The 23954-nt window shown below is 47.1% G+C and overlaps 1 protein-coding gene across 1 annotated transcript; it reads left to right on the top strand.

Moving 5' to 3' along the window:
* The first annotated feature begins 3323 nt into the window (after window positions 1–3323).
* On the top strand, window positions 3324–4199 carry LOC125942041 (tigger transposable element-derived protein 4-like). The gene has a single exon (XM_049659958.1). The coding sequence runs from the start codon at window positions 3324–3326 to the stop codon at window positions 4197–4199; it is 876 nt and encodes a 291-aa protein (XP_049515915.1).
* The last annotated feature ends 19755 nt before the right edge of the window (window positions 4200–23954 follow it).

Below are 23954 nucleotides of genomic sequence, written 5' to 3'. Positions count from 1 at the left end.
TCCACTAGACAGGCGCTCAAAGAGGTCGTGGAGTCGCATTTTTTATTTCATCCTTGATGCGGCGATTGTCAATGCTTACATCCAGTATGGCTACAGAAACAGTATCGCATACCTGTTCTTTCGGGTCATGCTGGGAAGACAACTCATCAGTGGGAGGAGCTTTCGCAAGGGCCGGCGAAGCCTAGTGTATCACAAGAGAGGAAGCAAGAACGGCTCAATTATGACAGGGGTGCCAGGAGATGTTCGGTTCAATGGACAAGGGCACTACCCGTGCACCACCACTACACGCAAAAGGTGCCGATGGTGCTCGACGACGTCGCAGGAAAAACGCACTAAACTTGTACAGTAGAACCCCGCTGTTACGTTCCCGGGTGCTGCGTTTTCCCGGCTGTTACGTCGTTTTCGGCCGGTCCCGGCACAGCTCCCATAGAACCCAATGCATTGGTAACCCCGCTGTTACGTCGCAACTGTGGGACCGTTCCTGCATCATACGTTGCGAACTGCCACACCGCGCCGGCCCGAGCGGCCATTTTGACTTTTCATGTCGCTTGGCTTGGTTGCTTGACGATGGCATTGGCCGCCCAAAGTGCTGGGGGCGACATTTATTACGTATTTTCGGTTTCCGCCAGCAAAAGTATGGCCTTTGATATCCGCTTTTGCTATCTAAAGATGATGTCTATGACGCGTTGCGGCCCTAAAATTGGTTTTGGCTCATAGATGTTCCGTATAAAGTCCAAGGGCGATAACGCCGTCGCCGCGCGCCGTATGCTTTCTTTCGCGCGCGAGACGCAGTCGTCGGCTCCCCTCGGACGCTTTCACTCGCACATACAGCATACGTCGCCGCGCGCCGTATGCTGTATGTGCGAGTAAAAGCTTGCGAGGGAAGCCGCGCGGCCGTATGCTGAATGTGCGAGTGAAAGCGTGAGAGGGGAGCCGACGACCGCGTCTCGCGCGCGAAAGAAAAGCAGATAGGAAGCGCGCCTCCTTCCGTTGCGCTCGAGGCACCAGCGAGGGAGCGAGGGGGGGGGGGGGGGGGAGCGGGCAGCGTTGTGCTCTGGCATCATACTGTGCGGCGGTGCGCGCGCGGTCCCGCGGGCCCTATCTTGAAAGCGATCTGCGTGGGGGTAGATTCTACGCAGTGTAGGTGCGTCGGCGGCTCGTGGCTTTGTGCGTGCTGCGTGTTCTCGGCGCTCAGTTAGGGTTGAAGCGATAGACAACAGCACGAAGGTCACTTCGCTCGCTTCTGCAGCGGCGCTTAACTGCGCGTGTCCGCGCTCATCGAGTGTGATGTGTTCATGTTTGCCTGTGGGCGCTGACACTATGTTTGTTAATTAGTTAATAACCGAATGTTTACAAGTTTATACAGACGATAAAACTACTATTCTTACTTTGTATAGCTCACCGCAATCGATACTTCGGCTGTCGGGCGAAACTACTTTTTGTCGCACGTAAGAATTAAAATAATATTGTGTGCAGTTCAACACTACTCCCATTTCTCAATTTTTCCTGTTTCCTGGCTCTTGCGTTTCCCGGCTCTTACGGTTTTTTTTTACGGTCCCGTGAAAAACGTAACAGCGGGGTTCTACTGTATGTGTAGCCTGCCAAGTGCCTCTTTGCATTACATGCTTTGCGCCTTTTCATAAGCCGGGATAAAATTCATTGACAAAGGATGACCGCCAAGGTTTGCAGAGGGACAACGTGTGTCCCACATTTGCCCATGGCGCCAAGTTATCAGGGGGACAGGGTGTTGTCCCGCCCATTTTTCCGATAATATTCTTTTGCGAGCAATATTAAATTTTTTTTGTCGTTCCTATATGTGGTACAATTTATTTGAGAAACAGTAGTGCACAAACCATCATTAGATTTTTCGTGCCTGATAAAGGGTTAATACACAGAGAAATTAAGAGACATAGACGGTAACAGTTACGTAGCAGAAATGAAAGGTTTGTTACTACAATTGACAAGGCTACTATAGATGGTAACAGTTACGCAGCAGAAATGAAAGGTTTGTTACTACAATTGACAAGGCTACTGTACATTAGTCGAGGCTGTTGACATCATATGCCTATGACCACACAAAAGGAGGGTTAAAGGATTTTGCAGCAGCTAACAGCCATGCTGACACTCTTGCATGAGCAAAGCAAACTCGGCAAGACATGCAAGGTGTGCGTCGTGCATGTTGTGCAAGATAACATTGTGAACACGTACAACCATGTTATTGACGGTTGGACTGTTAAGATTGACCATGGGTGTTGGGCTTTGAAGCCCGATGCAGTCCGACGTCAATTTCCAAACATTCCGAGATACCTATCGAGAAAGTGCAAGAGGCGGAAATCACCAAAGAAGAGAGCCAGTGTACTCAGCAACACAGTGCCTGCTATTGCCCCATCGGTGGAGTCCCAGCTAGAGGTTTGTGAAACAATGCCCGATTCCGTGCAGAGCATTGGTTTCGCACAGATTGTGGAAAAAGCGTTGACACAGCTTCCCAGAAAGGCAGCCTTTAAGGAGGAGGTTGGAAAGCATCGAGAGGTTGTCCTTTAAGATGCGGGAATGAAGGCAGGTGTTTATGCCATGCTGAAAGTTGCCGTACAGAAACACCTCGTTAAACCGTACCCGCTAAAAGATTAGTTTTGTTTTAAAAGCCGTGAAGTCAAATCCCCGACTCGGCGGCCATTGAATACAACGCGCTTCGTATCCACATAAACCGTACCAGCTTACTGTGTGTGTCGAGCGTGAAAGAGATTGTAGACAAAATCCAGAATGATTCCCGGCGCCGGTGGTTGTTTTGGTCAGCGGTGCATGCCAGCATGAAAAAATTTCGGGGGAGGGGGGGGGCTGCTACGCCCTTGCTCAGCACAGCACAAAAATTGGACATTGTTCGTGCTATCGAACGTGATACAAAGACGTTGGTACTGGCACGTGCAAGGGATCTACCGTTGACTACGGTGTGTGGCATTTGGAATGCGAAGGAGAAGTTGCTCCAGAGTGCAGCTGCGACCGCGAAAAAATGACGGCTACGAGGCTCGACTTTTCCGGATGTGGAGGAGGCACTCGAATGTGGTTAAAAGTAGCATGGTCGAAAAACCTGCCTCTTAGCGGGCCCCTACTTGTGGAGAAAGCAGTGGTCTTTGCTCCGCAGCTGAACCACGATGACTTCGTATGCAGCAAAAAGCTGGCTGGCGAGGTGTAAGGTGAGGCACGGCATAAGCACGAGGACACTTTCAGGAGAAGGTGCCACTGGCAACGTAGATGGCACAGAACAATGGCGAAATGGTCAGCTGAGGTAAATCTTGAAGGACTGCGCATGCAACGACATCATCAACATGGACGAGTCTGCGCTGTTCTTCAAGCTGCTGCCAGACAGAATGCTTGCGTTCAAAGGTGAGACGTGCAACAGCGGCAAGCATGCCAAGGACAGGATTTCAGTTGCTTTTGGAGTGAACATGATGGGAACTGAAGAACTTCCACTTCTTGCAATTCGGAAGTCAGCCAATCCGAGATGTTTCAAAGGCGCTCAACTGCCATCTGGAGTCGTCTACCGCAGCAATACAAAAGCGTGGACTGCGAAACTTTTTGAGGAGTACATGCGCCTCATTGACTGCTGTTTTTCGGCAGCGCACGTTGGGCTGGATAACCGTGCGGCTCTGAAGTTGGTGTTCCTGCCTCCTAATACCTCAGCGATTACCCAGCCCTTGGACCAAGGCGTCATTCAGGCTGTGAAACAGCTGTACAAAAAGAACCTGCAGAACAGAATTCTCCAAGCCCTAGAGTGTGGCAAAGTTTTTGCAATAGGCCTGCTGGGCGCAAGTCACCTGCTGGAATGCTCGTGGTGGCAGGTTGAATCGACAGTGCAGAACTACTTCAAGCACACTAGCTTCCAGTGTGTGCCGGTGACGCGGAGGATGCTAGCGACACCGTCGACCAAGCTTGTGAAACACTGCTTGCTGAAGTGCAGGAGCGGCAGGGTGTTACAGAAGGCATTTCCTTCACCGACTTTAGACATAGACAGTGTAGTTCAGACTTCTCCAGACATGTCTGATGAAGCCATCGTTGCCTCTGTTATGGTAGAAGTGTTGCCCAACTATAGTAATGAGGACGACACGAAAAGCGACAGCACAGGCTATTCAGGCCTGAAAGTGGCAAAAGCTGCACCAGCATGCTTCGTGCAGCGGCAGCGCTTCGCATTTACATTTTATTGATGCGAGAGTTGTGCTTTCTGTTTCCAAACCATAAAACAAAATCATAATGCTGCCTGAAAGGATATATATTATTATACCAAAGAGTTAATTCGAATTAATGAGCTTTTACTATACGTTACTTCAAATGCCTTTCCTCACCGACCTGTTATTGACATTTCATGGTTAATTATTATGTATGCATGCTTCTACCACACACAGTACTTACTGTGTCAGTGTGGACAATGTTTATTGAATGGCAGACAATGTGCTAACCCCCATATTCAGAAATGCACCTTGACTTGAACAAGTGTGGATCAAGGCTACACTCGACTTGAGCAGGCTCAAGGCAGCCATCACATTTTTAAACGTTCCCACTGCCTTCCTTAATCAAGTTAAGCCTAAGTGACGGCACGGTGTGTCTGGGAGCGAGGCTATCAGACTGAATGACTAATAATATCTCATGCATCAGTAGCACTGACGATTTCCTAAAAGGTTTAAACTGCATGTTTGCAGACAGCCACTGGCAAGAAAAAAAAAACAGAAACAATGCACGAAAATAGTTGAAACCATCTAAGCCAATCCACTGCCACTCAGCAGCATTAAAAAAAAATAGCATCGGAGGTATCGATGGCACAATCGGGCTACCGGAAACCGGCACCGTGGTTCACACCTGAGGAAAAGTCGCTTCTCTTGAGCTTAGTAAACAACTACAAAAAAGTTCTGGAATCTAAGAAGACCGACGTCGCATCACTGAGCATCAAAACCAAGGTGTGGAAGAAACTTTCTATGGAGTATAGCACACAGCATGGTGTCACGCCTCGGGACTTCAAGCAGCTAAAGAAATGTTGGGGAAACATGAAACAAATGGAAAGAGAATTCGGAGGAGAAAAGAAATGTTCACAAGACGGGTATGCAATCTTTTACATGGAAGACTAGCATCATTGTGTACGACACTGAAATTGTGTTGCCAAGCTGCGTGTGTGGTGTCAACAGTATATTGGCTTCGGTGATTTCGTACTAGCTGAGACACGTGTTATTTAGTGCAAGAACGATGCAACACTAGTATGCATAAATGACACAAACAGCGCATCGTCCTGTGTATTTGTGTTATTTGTCTCTGCATTTCAATGTTGTCATGCTAAATAACATTGACTTTTTCGCGTGTTCGTACTGCACTGCTCATACATGCGTGCTTCATGTTGGGTTGAGATTTGCAGGTGGCTGAAATGGTGCACGGTACAAAAGCTTTTCGCTCAAAGCGATGAACACGATATGTGAGCACTTCCTCGCGCTATGCATAAACTGGAACACATGATCGGGTTCACATTGGGTGTTAGGTATTACCCTTGTCACACGGGCACCCGCGAACTCCACTGTGCATGAAGCTCCCTAAAGGAGATTTACGACAATGGAGTTGCAGCTGTGCTGCACAGCACAGTGCGAGCTTTTGACGGGAGCCGCATACAACAGAAATGGTGCCGCTGCGCTTACCTACTTTTGCCGGCAACCGTTCACATATACAGTCACCGTTAAAGTAATCTATAAGTAGATCTTTTTTAATGCAGTATGCAATCTAATTAAAATCACAGTGGGAAGTTTGCTGTATTTTACAGCAAGGCATAGCGACCACACAATGCTGGCCACACAGCACTCTTGCCATAATGCAAAAGCGCATAGCTATATGCTTCTTTAGGCCTTCGTGTGCCCGCAAGGCACCAGAAGTTCCTGGGTCAGCATCATTTACACCCATCCACAGGAAATTTGACGATAGCTCTTGGGCAGGCCATCATGCAAATGGCGAATGGGCAGCCTCCCCAAAGAAACAGGTGGAGACGGCCCAGGGAGGCCACCATAAGGTGTACAGGCAACCCTCCCCCACACAAGGGCACAGGGCAAGGTTCATGTGTGCAGGCGGAGACAGCGCAAGCATAAGAGGTGGCGGGAGAGTTTTTTATACCTTAACATGCAAGGAGGCCACACAGGAGGGAAAGTAGGAAGAATTGTATCATATTCTTCAGAAGCACAGAAGCAGAATATTGTGGTGGCATGCCTGGAAGAAACTAACCTGCATGCTGCTGAGGCACCCCCACCCAGCAAACAGTATGTCTGGACTGGTCTGAACTGCACCAAAGGGAAGCGGAAGCCTCAACATTCTCAGCAGGGTGGATGCGCAGTGGGAGAGAGCCACTGGGACCTGCGATGAGCACACATGGGCAGCGGGGCTGATGGGAAGAGTCAAAAAGGCTCTCAGATTAGTGTACCTCTAGACGGGCAAGGATGTACAGAAGAGAAACACATAGACCCTGACCTGCATGGAAAGGGACATCACTGAACTAGGCAGGCCAGTGGTGGTGGTGGGAGATTTTAATGCCCACACTGAGGCCCTGGATGGGACAACGGATAAGGCTGGCAGGCTGCTGCTCAAGAGGCTAAGGAGGATGGGCCTGGTTTTGGTCAGCACAAGATAAAAATGCCAGCACAGGAACGACCACATGGGCAGAACGCAACATGTCATTTTGCATTGAGTACTGTATCATGTCACCCATCTTCCTCCCATATCCTGCCCATATGAACACTTACAGAACAGGGGAGAGAAGTCTTGGCAACGACTACCATAGTATATCTGTCTTTTGGGTCTTGCCCACCCAGGACAGAGTCCAGTGTGTCAGTGGTGAGCTTTAGGACCCTGTCCGACAAGGCTGTAGGCAGTGGTGGCTCTGCTTGAAGAGGAAGCTATACACATGGAGGTGCAAGATTACCAACACTACCAGCACTGGGTACAGCAGGCGCTTTGCAGTGAGTGTGGAGCTGGCCAGGTAGCTAGAGGCCAAATGAAGCACCAGCGTAAGGCCTAGTGGAACAGGGAGGTCACCACAGCTTTGGCCTTCCGCAAGCAGTGCTCCGGGCAGCATCGGCTCGCTCTGCAGCGTGGATACCCAGGTCTGCGAGCTGTGGGTGCTATACCAGGTTGTGAAGAACATGGCGACAATGGTGCAACAGAAGATGAGCGGAGTAAACGGGAGGTTGCTGCAGACCATAAAGGAAGCCGAACGCGACTCTGGCGGAAAGTTCCGGCAGCACATAAAAAGCCCAACAGGTGAGTTACATCCACCCCACCAGCCAGCTCAGGAACCCAACCACCAAGGAGGTAACTGCTCCTGAAGAATGCCTCCGCCTGGTTGAACGGTACATGGCAGCTAAGCTGCAGTCTGCGGACGGCCCCCTTGAGTCGCAATGGGGAACCTACTGGGCCTATTCTACGCAGGGTGAGCTGGATCGAGCTACAGAGCATCTGGCAGGGGTTCGGATGGTATTTTCCCTATGCTGCTGAAGCGGGCTGGGAAGCTGACGCGGAAGCTCTTGCTCGAAGTGCTAAATGACATACTGGCATCTGGAACAGTGCCAAAGGCCTGGAGATGCATGGAGTTTTCCAGTGGGGCAGCATGCTCACCCACCAAATTAAGTTCACCAAAGGGCTGAGGCAGGGCTGTCCAATGTCGCCGCTCTTCTTCATGCTGTACGTATCTGGGATGGAGAGATGCCTGTCAGAATCTGGGCTGGGTTTCGAATGAATGTATATTGTTTAATGGCGCAAGGGCCAGGTATGGCCAAAGAGCGCCATGCCAGTGTTCAACTCATTGCAGTGGAGCAACGTCAAACTCATTGCAGTGGAGCAATGAGTTTGACGACGTAGATGAGACGTGGCTGTAAAGGGGCCTAAAAATAATTGCTGTAAAGTGCATAAAATCTATAGATAATAAGATTGTGGCAATGGCTAATGAGGTACTATGAACATGTAGAATGCATTGCGAAGGAATGATACGATTTACAAAATATGACAGATCCAAGAATTGGCCAGAAGCACGAGTGCCTAAACAGAGCCCTTGGAACACAAGGGCCAGGAGGCATGTGCTATAATAAACTATCACAGCTACATCCTCTGGAGAGAGGATGCGCTACGAACTTATTGGGCTAATAACATGTAGCACAACATCATTCAAAAAATCGAGGACTGCTTTAGCATTAAAAAGCAGTTCTTCACCAATAAATATCATGGGATTAAGAGGGATATTGTAGTGGTATGCTACAGGAAAATGTTTCCTTCTCTTGGTCTCGGCTTCCCGACACTCCAAGAGGATGTGGAGGACGGTCAGCCTCTCACCACATCTACCACAGGTTGGTGGTTCAGCACCAGTCAGCAAAAAACTGTGGGTGCCGTGCGTGTGTCATATTCTGAGACGACAGAATAGGACGTCACTTCGTCGTGTTTTCGTTACGGGGGGCCAGAAACCTATCTGTGGTTTAATCAAGTGAAGCTTATTATGTTTCAGCGTTCCACAAGCGTTGCCAGTGGCTTTGCAGTTTCTTTCGCAAGAAAGGTTTCAAGTCTGTTACAGGGACAGCAGCTGTAGGGTTAAAAGTGTGCGATGTTATTGACGTGGCCATTTGGTCAGCAAGAACATTGCCCTCGGTGCCTCTATGCCCAGACACCCAGCACATAATGACATGCTGGTTAGATGCATATGCTCTACACAGAACAGAATAGAGCTCAATCAGTACAGAATTTTTCTGGTTACAGGGTGACTTCAAGGCTTTCACGACAGTTTGAGAGTCTGTAAATATGATAGTCCTTTGAAGTTTTGATTTCTTTATATGCTTTACAGCTGACAATAGTGCATAGGCCTCAGCCGTAAAGATGCTTGTTTCTGGATGGAGTAGGCCGGATTCCGAGAAGGACGGACGACAGCTGCATAAGATACTCCAGCGTGTGATTTAGAAGCATCTGTGTAAAACTCTGTGCACGAGTACTTGGACTGTAATTCTAGGAAATGCATTCGAATTTCGACCTCTGAAGCGTGCTTTGTAACCTCTACAAAGGATATATCACATGCTACTACCTGCCATTCCCAAGGTGGTAACAGCTTGGCTGGAGGCATTAAGCGATGTTCGAGGAGTGGGACATGCATTTCTTCGCTCAGCTCCCTGACACGCAATGAGAAAGGCTGTCTTACAGAAGGACGATTACGAAAAAGCGTAGCACACATCGTTAATGGTATTAGAACATGGATGCTCATGATTAGAGTGAACTTTGAGAAAATATCAGAGGCTGGTGTGTGTTCTCTGTAGATGGAGTGACCACTCATTCGATTCGACGTATAAACTTTCAATGGGGCTTGTTCTAAACGCGCCGGTGGCCAGGCGGATACCTAGATGGTGGACCTCTCTTTAGCGCGCTAGATCTTTAGCGCGCTAGGGGCAGCAGACTGATATACCACAGCACCATAGTCCAATCGTGATCTAATGAGACTCTTGTTAAGATTTATTAAGCATTTCCTGTTGCTGCCCCATGTTGTGCGATATAAAATTTTCATTAAGTTCATTGTTTTTAGGCATTTCACCTTAAGATATTTAATGCGTGGAATAAAAGTAAGTTGAGCGTCAAGTACAATGCCTAAAAATTTGTGCTCTTTGTTCAGAGGTATTTGTTGCCCATACAGTTCAACACAAGGATCTGGAACCAGGCCTCTCTTTCTTGTAAAAAGAACACAAGAACTTTTGTGGGGGTTCACTTTGAATCCGTTTTCGTCTGCCCACTTGGACACTTTGTTCAAGCCCTGTTGTACCTGTCTATCACACACTGTAAGGTTGCAGGATTTGAAACCTATTTGTATGTCATCTACGTAGACGGAATAAAATATAGCTGGCGGTAATGAAGCACGAAGCGTGTTCATCTTCACAATAAACAGTGTGCAGTTGAGCACACCTCCTTGGGGTACACCAGTTTCCTGTATGAATTTACGTGACAGTACGTTGCCGATTTTCACACGGAAGGTATGTTTAGACAAATAGCTTTCTATTCCGTTTAGCATATTTCCACGGATGCCCATTCCGACAAGTCTCGCAAAATTCCGTAACGCCAAGTTGTGTCGTACGCCTTTTCCATATCGAGGAATATCGACAAGAAAAACTGTTTATGTACAAATGCGTCACGGATATGTCCTTCAATGCGCACAAAATGATCAGTTGTGGACCGCCTTTCTCTGAAGCCACACTGATAGGGATCAAGCATATTGTTCAGCTCAAGAAAATGTTTAAGTCGGCGATAAATCATTTTTTCAAAAAGTTTACACAGCCAACTTTTGAGAGCTATCGGGCGTTAACTTGCCGCCGAGGAAAGGTCTTTGCCCAGCTTCAAAACTGGAATAACAATAGCTTCCTTCCATGAGGATGGCAGGTATCCGGCTGTCCAGATAGAGTTGAAAAGTCCCAGAAGTGACATCTGTATGTCAGTGTGCAAGTTTTTAATCATGTCATACATGGTTCTGTCAGGTCGCAGTGCAGAGCTGCTGCATACGCTCAAGGCAGCTCTCAGCTCGGCAATAACAAAAGGACGATTGTATGGTGCGTTCGGTCGGCATTTGCGATCCAGTGACTTAAGTTCAGCTACTTGTTTATATTTAAGAAATGATTCCGAGTAATGCATGGAACTTGACACACGCTCGAAGTGTTCGCCCAGAGCGTTGGCCTGGTCTTCCAAGGTATTACCATGGTCGTCAACTAAAGGTAATGGGTGGATTTTCTGCCCCTTTAGCTTTCTTAGGCCATTCCATACTTTACACTCTTGGGTATAGGATGTTATGCAAGAGAGAAACCTCTCCCAGCTAGCCCTCCTTGCCTGTCACCGCATACGTCTTCCCTGTGATTTTACCAGTTTAAATTCGATAAGATTTTCTGCAGTCGGGGAGCGACGCAGTGCGCCCCTAGCTTTATTTTGCTTGTTTTGTGCCAGTCTGCACCCCTCATTCTACCAGGGAACCCGTATTTTACATGATAGACCTTTTGTTTGTGGAATGAATTTTTCAGCTGCGTGGAATATAAAACCTGTAAAATACGCTACTGCATCGTCAATACTAAAACCGTTGACAAGGAATATAAAACCTGTAACATACGCTACTGCATCGTCAATACTAAAACCGTTGACAAAATCTGGTGATAAGTAGGTTGCCTCTTTAAAACCTTTCCAGTCAGCTGATTTTATTTTCCAACAAAGGGCGTGGGATCGACTGTCACACTCTGCTATCATGGTCAGTGTCACAGGAAAGTGGTCGCTCCCGAATGGATTTTTGACGACATTCCATTCTATATAGGGAAGAAGGGTAGCAGAGCTAATCGCTAAATCTATGGAAGAAAATAAATTATGATGGATGTTATAATAGGTGGGCTCTTTTTTGTTAAAGAGACACGCACCAGAGGTTATTAAAAACTTCTCGATAAGCCGACCCCTGGTGTCACACCGGGAGTCTCCCCACAAACTGCTGTGAGCATTAAAATCACCGGCAAAATGTATGGTTCCGGGAGCTGGTCAGTTAGCGTGTAAAATTCCGTTTTGCCGAGTTTGTAATCTGGCGGTATGTAAATAGAACAGATAGTTACCAACTTGTTGAAAAGTATCGCTCGCATGGACACCGCCTCAAGTGGTGTCTGAAGAGAGAGATTCTGGCAAGCAACAGATTTATCCACAATTATTGCTACACCTCCGGAGGAGGCAACAGCAACGTCACGGTCTTTACGGAACATAGCATATTGTCTGAGGAAGTTTGTGTGGGTTTTAGATGTGTTTCCTGAACACACAACACTTTTGAATTATATTTATTAAGGAGTTCCCTAATATCGTCGAGGTTATGGAGAAGTCCTCTCACATTCCACTGTAAAATTTGTGTGTCCATTTGAATGTGTTTTTGTGCTGTGTGTTCAAGAATGCCAAGTTGGCTCACGGGCCCTTTGCAGGCGCCGATCGCGCCGCTCCTTAGGCGCTGGCTGCACCCTCACGCTTGTTGTGTCCATGTCCTCTTGCGAGGTGCTGGACACGTGCTCTTGCGAGCGGTTAGTTTGACGTGAAGGCCTCGTCTCGAGGGACGAGACCTTGGAGGCCACCAGCTGGGCTGGGTTTCGACCTTAGCTACTCGCAGTTGGGCATGCTGAAGATGTGACGGCTGCCTGCACTCTTCTAAACAGATGATATTGTTCTGCTTGCAGGCAATAAGGGCGAGCTGCAGACTATACTCAACATCTGTGCAAGGCAGGGCTCAGCTTCAGCGGCCACGCGTTTCTTGCCTCGGGAGGAGGAGCATGTGTCACCTCTGTGGCGGCAGAACAAGCCGCTAGGGTGAGTGGAGAGTTACAGGTACCTCGAAGCGACAGTGGCGGCAGCGGCCAACAATGTTCGTAAGTATGAGGTGGAGTTGCGCACAAAAGCCTTGGCGCATCGTGCTTTCCTGGGGCCGAGGGCTTTGTGGGCCTTCAGCCGATATGAGGTCACCAGGAAACTCTGGAAAAACGTAGCAGTCCCGCCGCTCACTTTTGGAAACGCGGTGGTGTGCCTCTCGTCAACAACCCGACTGGTTATTTGCTGACATGATTGGCCGCCCTATCTCTCCCATTATTTGGACCGCTTTTGTAAGAGACACCTGATATAAAAGACAATCGGTTGTAAAGGACAAGTCTGTAAATTTTGATCAATAACCTCGCTTGTAACAGACATTCTAACCTTACATGCGTTGTTGTCGGCCACTGAATGCAGTCACGTCCGTTGTAGAAGCAAAAGGAAGCGACAGACGTGCGCATAGATCAGTCAGCAAAAAAAAAAAAAAAACATTAAAGGCCACTGCAATGGGAATGCTTCACAGAGAAGCACTTCAAGCTTACCGCTAAGGGTATGTAGCGCGCCACTACACGCCACAGTGATCTGACCACAAAAGATGACGATGACACACAAGCACACTTGGTGAGTGAGCAAGGAATCGGCTGTGACAAGACCAAAGGCCTGCGGCGCTTGGTCCTGCTCCCGCCAGATTGAGCGGGCCCGCTTTAAATATAGTACATGGACATCAGGCCTCAACGTCTGTCTGGTTTTTCTTCACCCAGAGGCACGCAACTCTCAGAATGGTTCAGAGACGAAACTTTAAGCCACCGGCACGGCGGTGAGTGCGCGCGGAAATACCGTAAAGAGTCAAAGATAAGAAGTTACGAGGGAGAGTGAAGTTGCAGGGAGTTGCATGAAAAAAGCTATGGTCCCCAAGATATGCGTGACGGCGCGCACAAAATCTCTTAGGTCATAGAGGAGCGGATTTTGCTTTCCCGCCCGCCTAATGGATGGCGGTAATTACCTCTGCCACCGAAGCGGCAGAGATTATGAGGCCGGCTTGAGCGAGCTAAGAATCAGCAGAAAGTGAGACAATAGCCAAGTTAAAACCAAAACAAGCCGGTTGTCGTTATGGGCAACAACAGTCTGAGCTACAAATCTCAAAGGCTATGTTGTTAGAAAACTATTTTACCCATCTATTTCACCATTTTTACATCCCTGTATATTTTTTTATTTAGTTTCGTTATAATTTCTTAGTTTTGCTTCACTGGGCAGGTGAACCACACGGGCAGGTGAACCACACGCAGGTGACCCGATGAACCCGATCAACAGTGTATAGCCAAATCGCCATCGCCCTAGCGTTCCAATTTCTTTCTCCATGTGCTGTTGTGCTATTGTCTGATCCATGTGCAACTGATCTTCACATGCTTCATTGACGTGGACAGCCATTCACTCTCGTTGCCTGGCTGTCACCACCTCTGTACGGCGAACATCTCCATAAAGCGCCGTACTTTCCCGACTGTTGCAAAAAAGTTGGACATCACTGCGGATATAAAGTGCGTAATGAAGCAAGCTGACGCCACCAGGAAATTTGGGTTGTCTAGAAAGATGATCGGCAGGATTTGGATCCAACGAGAGAAGCTGTTAAAAGAAGCGCCAACCAGAGCAAGCAGATTGAAACTGCGCAAGTCATCCCATCATGCCTTAGAAGCGCTTCTTTTGTGGATACAGGATGCGCGGAGCAAAAACATACTGCTCAGCGAACCCTTGGTTCAAGCCAGTGCCAGGCAGCTGATGTTTGGCCTTGATTTTAAGGCCAGTCAAGGATGGTTCAACCACTTCAAGTGTAGCATGGAATCAGCTACAAAGCTGTTTGCGGCGAAAGCAAGGCTGCCGATAAAAATGCCGTAAGACAGGGGAAAGACGAGACATTGCCAACATTGCTGAGGGGAAGGCTTGCGATGTCGTCAATCTGGATGAGTCATAAACGTTCTGCCTTGCTAATCAAGATTGCAGTGGAGGCAAAAAGTTCAAAGATCATATTAAAGCTATGTTCTGTACTAATATGGACTGAAATAAAAAAAGAAAACATTCTGGTTATTGACAAGTCCAAAAAACCACACTGCCTAAAGAAATACTCTATGAATGTAGAGTACACTGCAAACAAGGCCACATGGACGACAGCTGAGATTTTTAACAAATGGCTGACTAGTTTTGATCAGAAGATGGCACTGAAAAACAGAAAAATTCTCATGTTTCTAGACAGCTGTTCGGCACACATGAAAACCCCGTCACTGAAAGCTGTTGAGCTGAGCTATTTGCCACCCAGCTGCACGTCCTTGCTACAGCCTCTGGATAATGGGGTCATAAGAGCTGTTAAAGCAAAGAACAGAGAACGGCTTGTTCAACGGCTGCTGTTTGATATGCTGCAGAAGGGGGAAACAACAATCAACTTGAGGACAGCAGTTGAAATGCTAACTGGCTCCTGAAACGATATTAGGAAGAGCACTGTGAGAGGGTGCTTCCGTAAAGCGGGTTTTAATCTGCAGCAGGAAGACACAGACGAGGACATTGCAGACGAAGACTTCGATTATGTGGATGAGGAGTCAGAATCTTGGCCAATCATTCAGGGGAACTTCAATGAGTCGGGTACATTTCAGGGCTTTCTTGAAGCGGATGAATGAATGAATGTGTGTGGTTTAGTGGCGCAAGGGCCAGGTATGGCCAAAGAGCGCCATGCCAGTGTTTGTTAGTTCGCAGTGAAGTGATGAATTCTGAGAAGTAGATGCGACGGGGCTGTAAAGGGGCCTAAAAATAATCGCTGTAAAGTGCGTAAAATATACATGTACTAAAATCATGGCAATAAATAATGAGGTGTACTATGCAATGAAGAATGCATTGAGAAAGAATGACGCGATATTTAAAATATTTAAGATGCAGTGATTGGCAAGAAGCACTACTGCCTAAACAGAGCCCTTGAACCACAAGAGCCTGGAGGCATGTGCTTATACAAAACTACTATCACAGCAGCATCCTCTGCAGGGAGGATGCGCTATGAATTTATTGGGCTTATAACATGCAGGACCACATCGTTCAAAAAATCGACGACTGCTTTGGCATTAAAAATCGGTTCTTCGCCAAGAAACAGAATGGGGTGAAGCGGGACATGATATCGGTACGCTTGTGAAAAATATTTCTTTCTTTCTGTTTCGGCTTCCCGGCACTCCATGAGGACATGGAGGACAGTCAGCCTCTCACCACATCTACCACAGGTTGGTGGTTCACTACCAGTAAGCAAAAAGTTGTGGGTGCCATATGTATGTCCTATTCTGAGACGACAGAATAGGACATAGTTCGTCGTGTTTTCGTTACGGGAGGCCAGAAACCTGTGGTTTAATGAGGTGAAGCTTATTGTTTGTTTCAGCGTCCCACAAGCGTTGCCAGTGGCTTCGCAGTTTCTTTCGCAGAAAAGGCTTCAAATCTGTTGCAGGAACAGCAGTTGTAGGGTTAATAGCCTGAGATGTAACAGATGTGGCCATTTGATCTGCTCGAACATTACCCTCAATGCCTCTATGACCCGGCACCCAGCATATAATCACATGCTGGTTAGATATATACGCTTTACACAGAACGGAATAGAGCTCATTAAGTACAGGGTTTTTGTGTTTACAGAGTGATTGCAATGCTTTCACAACACTTTGCGAGTCTGTAAATATGATAGTCTTTTTGAGTTTTGATTTCATTATAAACTTTGCAGCCGATAATATTGCATAGGCCTCAGCCGTAAAGATACTTGTCTCCGGGTGCAGTACACCGGATTCCGAAAACGATGGACCGATGGCTGCATAAGATACCCCCGCATGTGACTTGGAAGCGTCTGTGTAAAACTCTGTACACGAGTATTTAGATTGGAGTTCTAAGAAATGAATTCTAATATGTGCCTCTGGCGCGTGTTTAGTGACCTCTACGAACGATGTGTCACACTCTATGAGCTGCCACTGCCACGGTGGCAACAGTTTCGCTGGAGCCACAGGACATTGTTCAAGAAGCGGAACACCCATTTCCTCACTGAGGTTCCTCACACGCAAAGAGAATGGCTTTCTCGCGGCAGGTCGATTATGGAAGAGTGTGGCAGCGGTCACGTCATTTATAGTTGAATAACAAGGATGTTCAACGTTTGCTTGTACTTTCAGGAAATATGTAAAACTGCTGTATGACCGTTGCAGATGAAGCGACCACTGATTCGACTCTACGTAGAGGCTCTGGATTGGGCTTGTCCTGAAAGCACCAGTCGCGAGACGGATGCCCAAGTGGTGAACGGGGTCTAGGATTTTTAACGCACTTGGCGTTGCAGAATTATAAATTATAGACCCGTAATCAAGGCGTGAGAGGACAAGACTGTTATAGAGGTTTAAGAGACACCTTCGATCACTGCCCCATGTTGTGCGCGATAGAAGCTTTAGGAGGTTCATTGTCTTCAGGCACTTTGCCCTCAGACGCTTAATATGAGGAATAAACGTGAGTTGTGAATCTAAAGTTACTCCAAGAAACTTGTGCTCGCTGCTTACAGAGAGCGCATCTCCTTTGATTTCAATAGTTGGGACTGGCGTTACGCCTCTCTTGTTTGTAAAGAGTATGCAAGTGCTCTTCTGAGCGTTAACTTTAAAACCATTCTCATCCGCCCATTTGGACAATTTGTTTATTCCAAGCTGCACTTGTCGTTCGCAGATGGCAATATTGCATGACTTGAAGGCTATTTGTACATCGTCGACATAAATGGAATAAAACATTGTGCGTGGAATGACTGTGTGCAGGGAATTCATTTTTACTATAAATAGTGTGCAACTGAGAACGCCTCCCTGTGGTACACCGGTCTCTTGGGTGAATGACTTAGACAGAGCGTTACCCACTCTTACGCGGAATGTGCGATTAGATAGGTAACTTTCGATTGTATTTAACATGTTGCCACGGACACCCATCGTGGAAAGATCTCTGAGAATGCCGTAGCGCCATGTCGTGTCGTAAGCTTTTTCTAGGTCGAGGAACACTGAGAGGCAGATCTGCTTATGTATAAAAGCATCCCTAATATAAGACTCAATGCGAACAAGGTGGTCTGTTGTGGACATACCTTCCCTGAAACCACATTGCAAGGGGTCTAGTAGTTTGTTATATTCAAGGAAAGAGATTAAGCGCCTGTTTATCATTTTTTCAAATAGTTTGCACAGGCAGCTTGTTAGCGCAATTGGCCTGTAGCTGCTGGCTAGGGATGGGTCTTTGCCTTGTTTGAGCACGGGGATGACTATAGCTTCCTTCCACGAGGACGGGATATACCCATTTGCCCACATGGCATTGAAAAGATACAGGAGTGTTTTCAGAGCTTCAGGATGCACGTACTTAATCATTTCATATATGACACGATCACCGCCTGGCGCCGAGTCATTGCAGCAAGCGAGGGATGCCTTGAGTTCAGTTAAAGTAAATGGATAGTTGTAGGCCTCACTCGATGAACCTTTACGTTTAAGGGGCTGTCGCTCTTCGCGTTCTTTGAACCTCAGAAATGCTTGTGTGTAGTGGGACGCACTGGAAACATGTTCGAAGTGTTCGCCCAGACAATCTGCCTGGTCTTCCAGGCTCTCACCTTGGGTACTGACTAACGGTAATGGGTGTACCTCCCGGCCTTTTAATTTATTTACTCGATTCCACACTTTTGTCTCATCCGTGTAAGAATTTATACTGGAGATGTACTTCTCCCAACTCTCCCTTTTAGCACGTCGGCATGTTCTTCTACCCTGGGACTTTATTTGTTTGAAACTAATCAAATTTTCAGCAGTTGGTGAGTCGCGAAGTCGTCCCCAAGCTTTGTTTTGATTTTTCCGTGCTTGTTTACATTCCTCATTCCACCACGGGATGCGACGTTTATTCGCTAGTCCATTAGTTTGACGGATGCATTTCGTGGCAGCGTCAATAATAAAGCCTGTAATATACGCCACAGCGTCTTCTATATTAAAGGAGGCAATATCATCCGTGCTTAAATACGTAAGTTCTCGGAAACGTTCCCAGTTAGCTGTGTCAACCTTCCATCGGGGAATGTGTGGTGAGCTTATATCTTGTTTTGTTAAGTTTAATACAATTGGGAAGTGGTCGCTCCCAAAAGGGTTCTTGATAACTGACCACTCCAGGTACGGAATCAGTGTACTAGACACGATACTTAAATCTATGGAGGAGTATGTGTTGTGCGCCGTGCTGTAGTAAGTGGGCTCTTTCTTATTAAGTAAACATGCTCCTGAAGAAAAGAGAAAGTTTTCAATTACGCGTCCTCTCGCATCGCAACGAGAGTCTCCCCACAATGTGTTATGTGCGTTTAAATCTCCGACAACTATGTATGGTGCCGGAAGTTCATCTATGTAGTTCTGAAATTCGGTTTATTAAGGTGATAACTGGGAGGGATGTATATAGAGCTGATAGTGATTAGCTTGTCAAACAGCACCCCTTGGACAGCAACTGCCTCTAGGGGTGTACAAAGTTTTATTTCCCGGCAGGCAACACCTCTGTCTACTATGATAGCTACACCACCGGATGACACAACAGTGTCATCGCGGTCTTTGCGAAAGATGGCGTATTGCCGGAGAAAGTTGCATTGTGTGGATTTAAGGTGTGTCTCCTGAACACACAGCACCTTCGGATTAAACTTGTGTAGGATTTCTTTGACGTCATCGAGGTTGTGTAGGAGTCCTCTGACGTTCCACTGTATTATTTGTGTATTCATGTTGGAAGTGTTTTTGTGCTGTGTATAAAGGAGACTAACTTAAGCTACAGAGCCCTTGTCAGGCCCTGTGATGCGGGCTTTTTCTTTTTTGGAGCGATCGCGAGATTCTCGCCGCTCCTGAGGCGCTGGTGGCGCCGTCTGGCCGGTTGTTGTGTCCATCGCCTCTTGTGAGGCGCTGGACACGCGCTCTTGCGAGCGGCTTGGTTTGACGGGAAGGCCTCGCCTCGAGGGACGAGGCCCTGGAGGCCACCAGCCCGGAGGTTGATGGCCCCTTCTTGTGAGTTGGCGGAGCAGCGCTACCTGCAGCCGCCGAGGGGGCGGATGGCGTCACTGCCGGCTCGCTGCTTGCGGGCCGGGCAGGCGCCGGAAGCCGTTGTGTCGCTGCCCCCTGACGCGCCACATCGGCAAAGGTGTTCTTGGGCAGGTATGATACCCGCCTACGTGCCTCCTTGAATGTGATATTTTCTTTGACTTTAATAGTCACAATTTCTTTCTCTTTCTTCCATGACGGGCACGACCGTGAGTATGCGGCGTGCTCACCATCACAGTTGACACAATGTAGAGTGTTATTGCAAGTTTCGGAGGAATGTTCATTGGCACTGCACTTAGCACAAGTTTGCCGGCCTCGGCAGTTCTGTGAACTGTGCCCGAATCGCTGGCACTTGAAACACCTCAGAGGATTTGGCACGTATGGCCTAACACGAAGTCTGAGGTACCCGGCCTCGATGGACTCGGGCAGGACACTTGAGCCAAAAGTAAGTACTAGGTGCTTGGTCTTGATTTCTTTGCCGGCGCGCCTCATCTTAATTCTTTTAACGTTTATCACATTTTGCTCACTGAAGCCCTCCAAGAGTTCAGCCTCGCTTAGCTCCATTAAATCATCATCTGAAACAACGCCGCGCGTGGTGTTCATAGTACGGTGTGGGGTCAGTGTTATTGGGATGTCCCCAAATGACACTAATTTCGGCAGTTTTTCGTATTGTATCTGATCGCGGAGCTCTAGAAGCAGATCACCGCTTGCCATTTTGATGCTTTGTAACCTCGGCCAAGAACTTCAGTGAGAGACTTCGAGACAAGGAAGGGTGAGATCATTTTCACTGTCTTTTCAGGCTTATCAGAGTGGATGACGTGAAATCGTGGAAAGTTTTGTGTTCTGTTTCCAAAAAATTGAAAAACATCTTCGGTGCGCCCTCGTTTGTGAGGGCGATCAGGGAGTTTAGGGAAGGCGCTGTCCATGAGTATAGCTGGGATTTTCGGCAGCGATGCCAACCACCCACCAAGGAGCCCAACGCGGGGGACGTGACAGGAGTTCCTGTAATCGGAATCCTGCAACGCCAGTTGAACATCACTGCTATAACCAAATACAGCATAACCAAGACTGGCTAGCCACACAAGGTTAACCCTTGCCGCCCAGAAATTTGGAAGTGAGGAGAAGATAATAGGAGACAGGAAAGAAGAGACAGTGAAAGAGAAAGAAAAAGTGTTGAGGGGGGGACAGGAAAAGGCGACTGCCGATTTCCTCCAGGTGGGTCAGTCTGGAGGTGCTGTCTATGTGAAGCAGAGGCCGAAGAGGTGTGTTGCCTCCACCGGGGGGCCTTAGAGGTCCGAACACCCGGCATCGGCTCAACCCCCAGGATCCCCCTTTCCCCAGACACGGCTGAGCCGCGCACGGCTACACGCGGGAGGGTCCAACCCTCATGTGCTCGGGTACGTGGTGTCGCAACACACCAAACGCCTGCTGACGCAGACGCCCCTGCGGGGAATACAAAGGGGGGAACTGCAAGTACTGTACTGATAAAGAAAAGTTCAGAACTGCTGCCAAATGAGGGAAAAAAATTTCGAATTTATCTTCATGTAAGGCTAGGCATGTTATTTTCTTTTTCTTACACGAAAGACTGGTAAAAAATATCGCATCCAGTCACCATTGTGATTTGCAAAACAGTAGATGCAAGAGGTAAAGATGGGAGACCCTTAGGAAGTATGTCTCGATGTTTCGAGCAGTTGTTTCAAGGAGCGTCTCTCCTTTCACATGCCAATTAGTTGTGTTGATTGAAAATGTACTTGCACCACATTTCTTACATCTTCAAAATCATAAAATGCTTACAGCACAATACATTAAGAGTTTTCAGTTGTTTAGCGAGTTTTGTTAAGTTTATTGAATGTGGACTCCATGCGAAAACTCACTGCAAGTACATCAGATTTGCAAACATCTACTATTTCATGTCTACTAGGCTCGAAAAGCACCTATCCAGCCACTCAAAAATTGTCTGGCGCAACACACTGTGAAAAACAATGAAAAGTGAACCCACTCCATACAATGACATACTCACACCAAGAAAAGTAGCCAACCAACTACCTTCATACTCGCTTTACTAAAACAATTTGCCTGTGTAATTCAAACTTCCAGCACTATTTCAATCAGAAGCGTTTCAAGATGTACGGGACACATTTTAAATGCCCTTAATTTATTCAATGCGATTGCTCATGATGCACTATCTTGCTGTACACAGTTGTGTACATAGCGTCTGAAAGGTATAATCATATTCACGTAATCTTTACTGAAACTCAAGGCATAACACTCATACTTGTTTACAGTTTTGTTATGAGACATGGACACAACACAAGAGAAGTTAAAGCATCTTTATAAAATGCTGTAGGCAGCAAGTCGAAAGCAACTTTCTACAACATTTACAATGCCGAGCTATTTCCTATGAGCGTTGTAACATTTCCTTGTAACATGATACACTGTTTTCACAGGCATAGCTTGAATCGCTGTATCTCAAGCTTTGGAAGCAACATTACAATTGCTCTAAACAAGCACATTGGAAGCCCTACCCAGACTGTACAGCCTCTTTCTTTTACACCAACACGTCTAAGGAATTATGTCATCCGTATGGCACAGTTTCTGAGTATATTCCAAAGCATGAATATGATAATTTCAAGTTATGCAAGAGTGTACCTATGCGATTACCTGGGGACAGCATGAAACGACGGGAGAAGGCGAGACAACACGAGCGCAGGCAAAAAATTTTGTTTACAGACAAACATATATATATATATATATATATATACTAAGCTTGTTTTTCCCGCATAGTTACAGCTGCAGGGCAGCGGGATGTCGTAAACAACAACCGCAGAGTTGATGAACTGTTGTTCTGCCTCCTGCTACACTTTGCGTCAAGGCTCGATCTAGCTCACCTTCTCGCACAATGTACCCAGATCGCTCGATGTGAAAAATGAAAGGAAAGTTCCAGCTCTCCCAGCAGTCTATTTGAGACTATGGCTGACCTTGTGAATATGATTTAACAGTGGCCACCCCACTGCAAGCAAACGTTAGACCTGGCTTCAGAAGCTCACCTACACCTGGTGATGCCTCAACCTGTTAGGACACTTTTTCATGTTCCTGTGACGAGCTTCACAGCCAAAGAGTGTGTTGATGTGGAAGGCAGAATAGACTCCTTCAAACAGTACGCATAGCTCCAGCACACAATACACTCACCAAAGAAATCCCTGAGGTCCAGAAATGGAAGCTCACTGTCTAGTGGTAGTTTTTCCCCATACATGAACTCATATAGCACTGGAGAGAAGACAGAAAAAAGTCACTCTACCCATTTAGTAGCCTTACTTCACCTAATACATAGGAGAAAGTTGCCAATGAAGCACAATAACATTACTACACTGGTGCCACAGTAGCTAGAGTTTTACGGTTACCTGACAGCATTCTTGTCTGTGAGAAGTTGCCAAGCAAGGCTACTCAAGGAGTTGAGGCACTTTTTAATGTCTCCTACACAGTATCAGGTGTGTTCATGGAGGTAAAACTACTGGAAGACAAGCTCCAATATCTGGCTTCAAGATTTTCTGTGGTGCGCATCGTGATGAAGCTATGCCCACTTTCAAAAGTGTCTTGGTCTTTCCTATTAGCGCACTTGAACACTGAAGCGTGTTGTTGCTACAGGAACACAAGGGCACACTCTTAGCATTTTATACCATCACAAAGTGGAGGGGAGCTTCCAGACCCAAGTACGGTAGCTTTAAACAGTGTGTTCACACTGCCTTTTGGCATGCATTGCCAAGAAGCATTTAACAGAGTTAAACATAGGTGACGTCTCAGATCGGAGTACTTCAAGGATGCCAAGGCCTTCCACTGCTACACAGTATTTACACAAAGGAAGCTGGTAATTAAAGCAAATTGCTGGGGAGAGTTGGAACTACCTTTTTATTTTCAGGGCCAAACAATCTGGGCACGTACGAAAACGTCAACCGGACCAGGCCAAGACGTGAAGTTTGCATCAAGAAGTATGTGCTGCAGGTCACAGAAAGTGCAGTTGGTGCTGTTTACAACATCCTACTGCCCTGCAGCAGCAATTATGTAGGACAAACAGGACGATGACTCAAGGACTATCTTAAGAAACAGGCACAGACATTCGACACAAGATTGGGGGGGGGGGAGAAGCAACTTGTTGCTGTTGATGCTGCTTTGTGCAGTTGTACATCAAGTTTTGAGCAATAAAGAATCCTCATGACACAGGTTCAAAACATACAAAACTCGCAGAATAGCCCCCACATATGCTAGTGTGTCATCACTTAATCTTCTCTACAAATTGAGGTATTCGGATTAACTGCGGGAGCGTTCTGAACTGGGCTGGTTGGTGGTGCATGCTTAGTAGGGAACTGGAGGGCGCTACAGACAGGACAAAATGGATACATTGCGGTGCCCGTCGCCTTCAGTTTGTTCAGGCAGTAGTGCTGTTCATTCCCTTCTAAATATTCATACATTTTGGTCACTTGACCACGTGACACAGCTGTGTGCTCGGGCTATATTTTTACCTTGTTATGTTACCTTCCAATGTCGCACGCAAATCCGTTG

This window comes from Dermacentor silvarum, unplaced genomic scaffold (assembly GCF_013339745.2).
Source record: "Dermacentor silvarum isolate Dsil-2018 unplaced genomic scaffold, BIME_Dsil_1.4 Seq943, whole genome shotgun sequence".
Taxonomy (NCBI): domain Eukaryota; kingdom Metazoa; phylum Arthropoda; class Arachnida; order Ixodida; family Ixodidae; genus Dermacentor; species Dermacentor silvarum.
The sequence above is the reverse complement of the archived record's forward strand: the minus strand, read 5'-3'. Positions and strand labels throughout refer to the sequence as shown.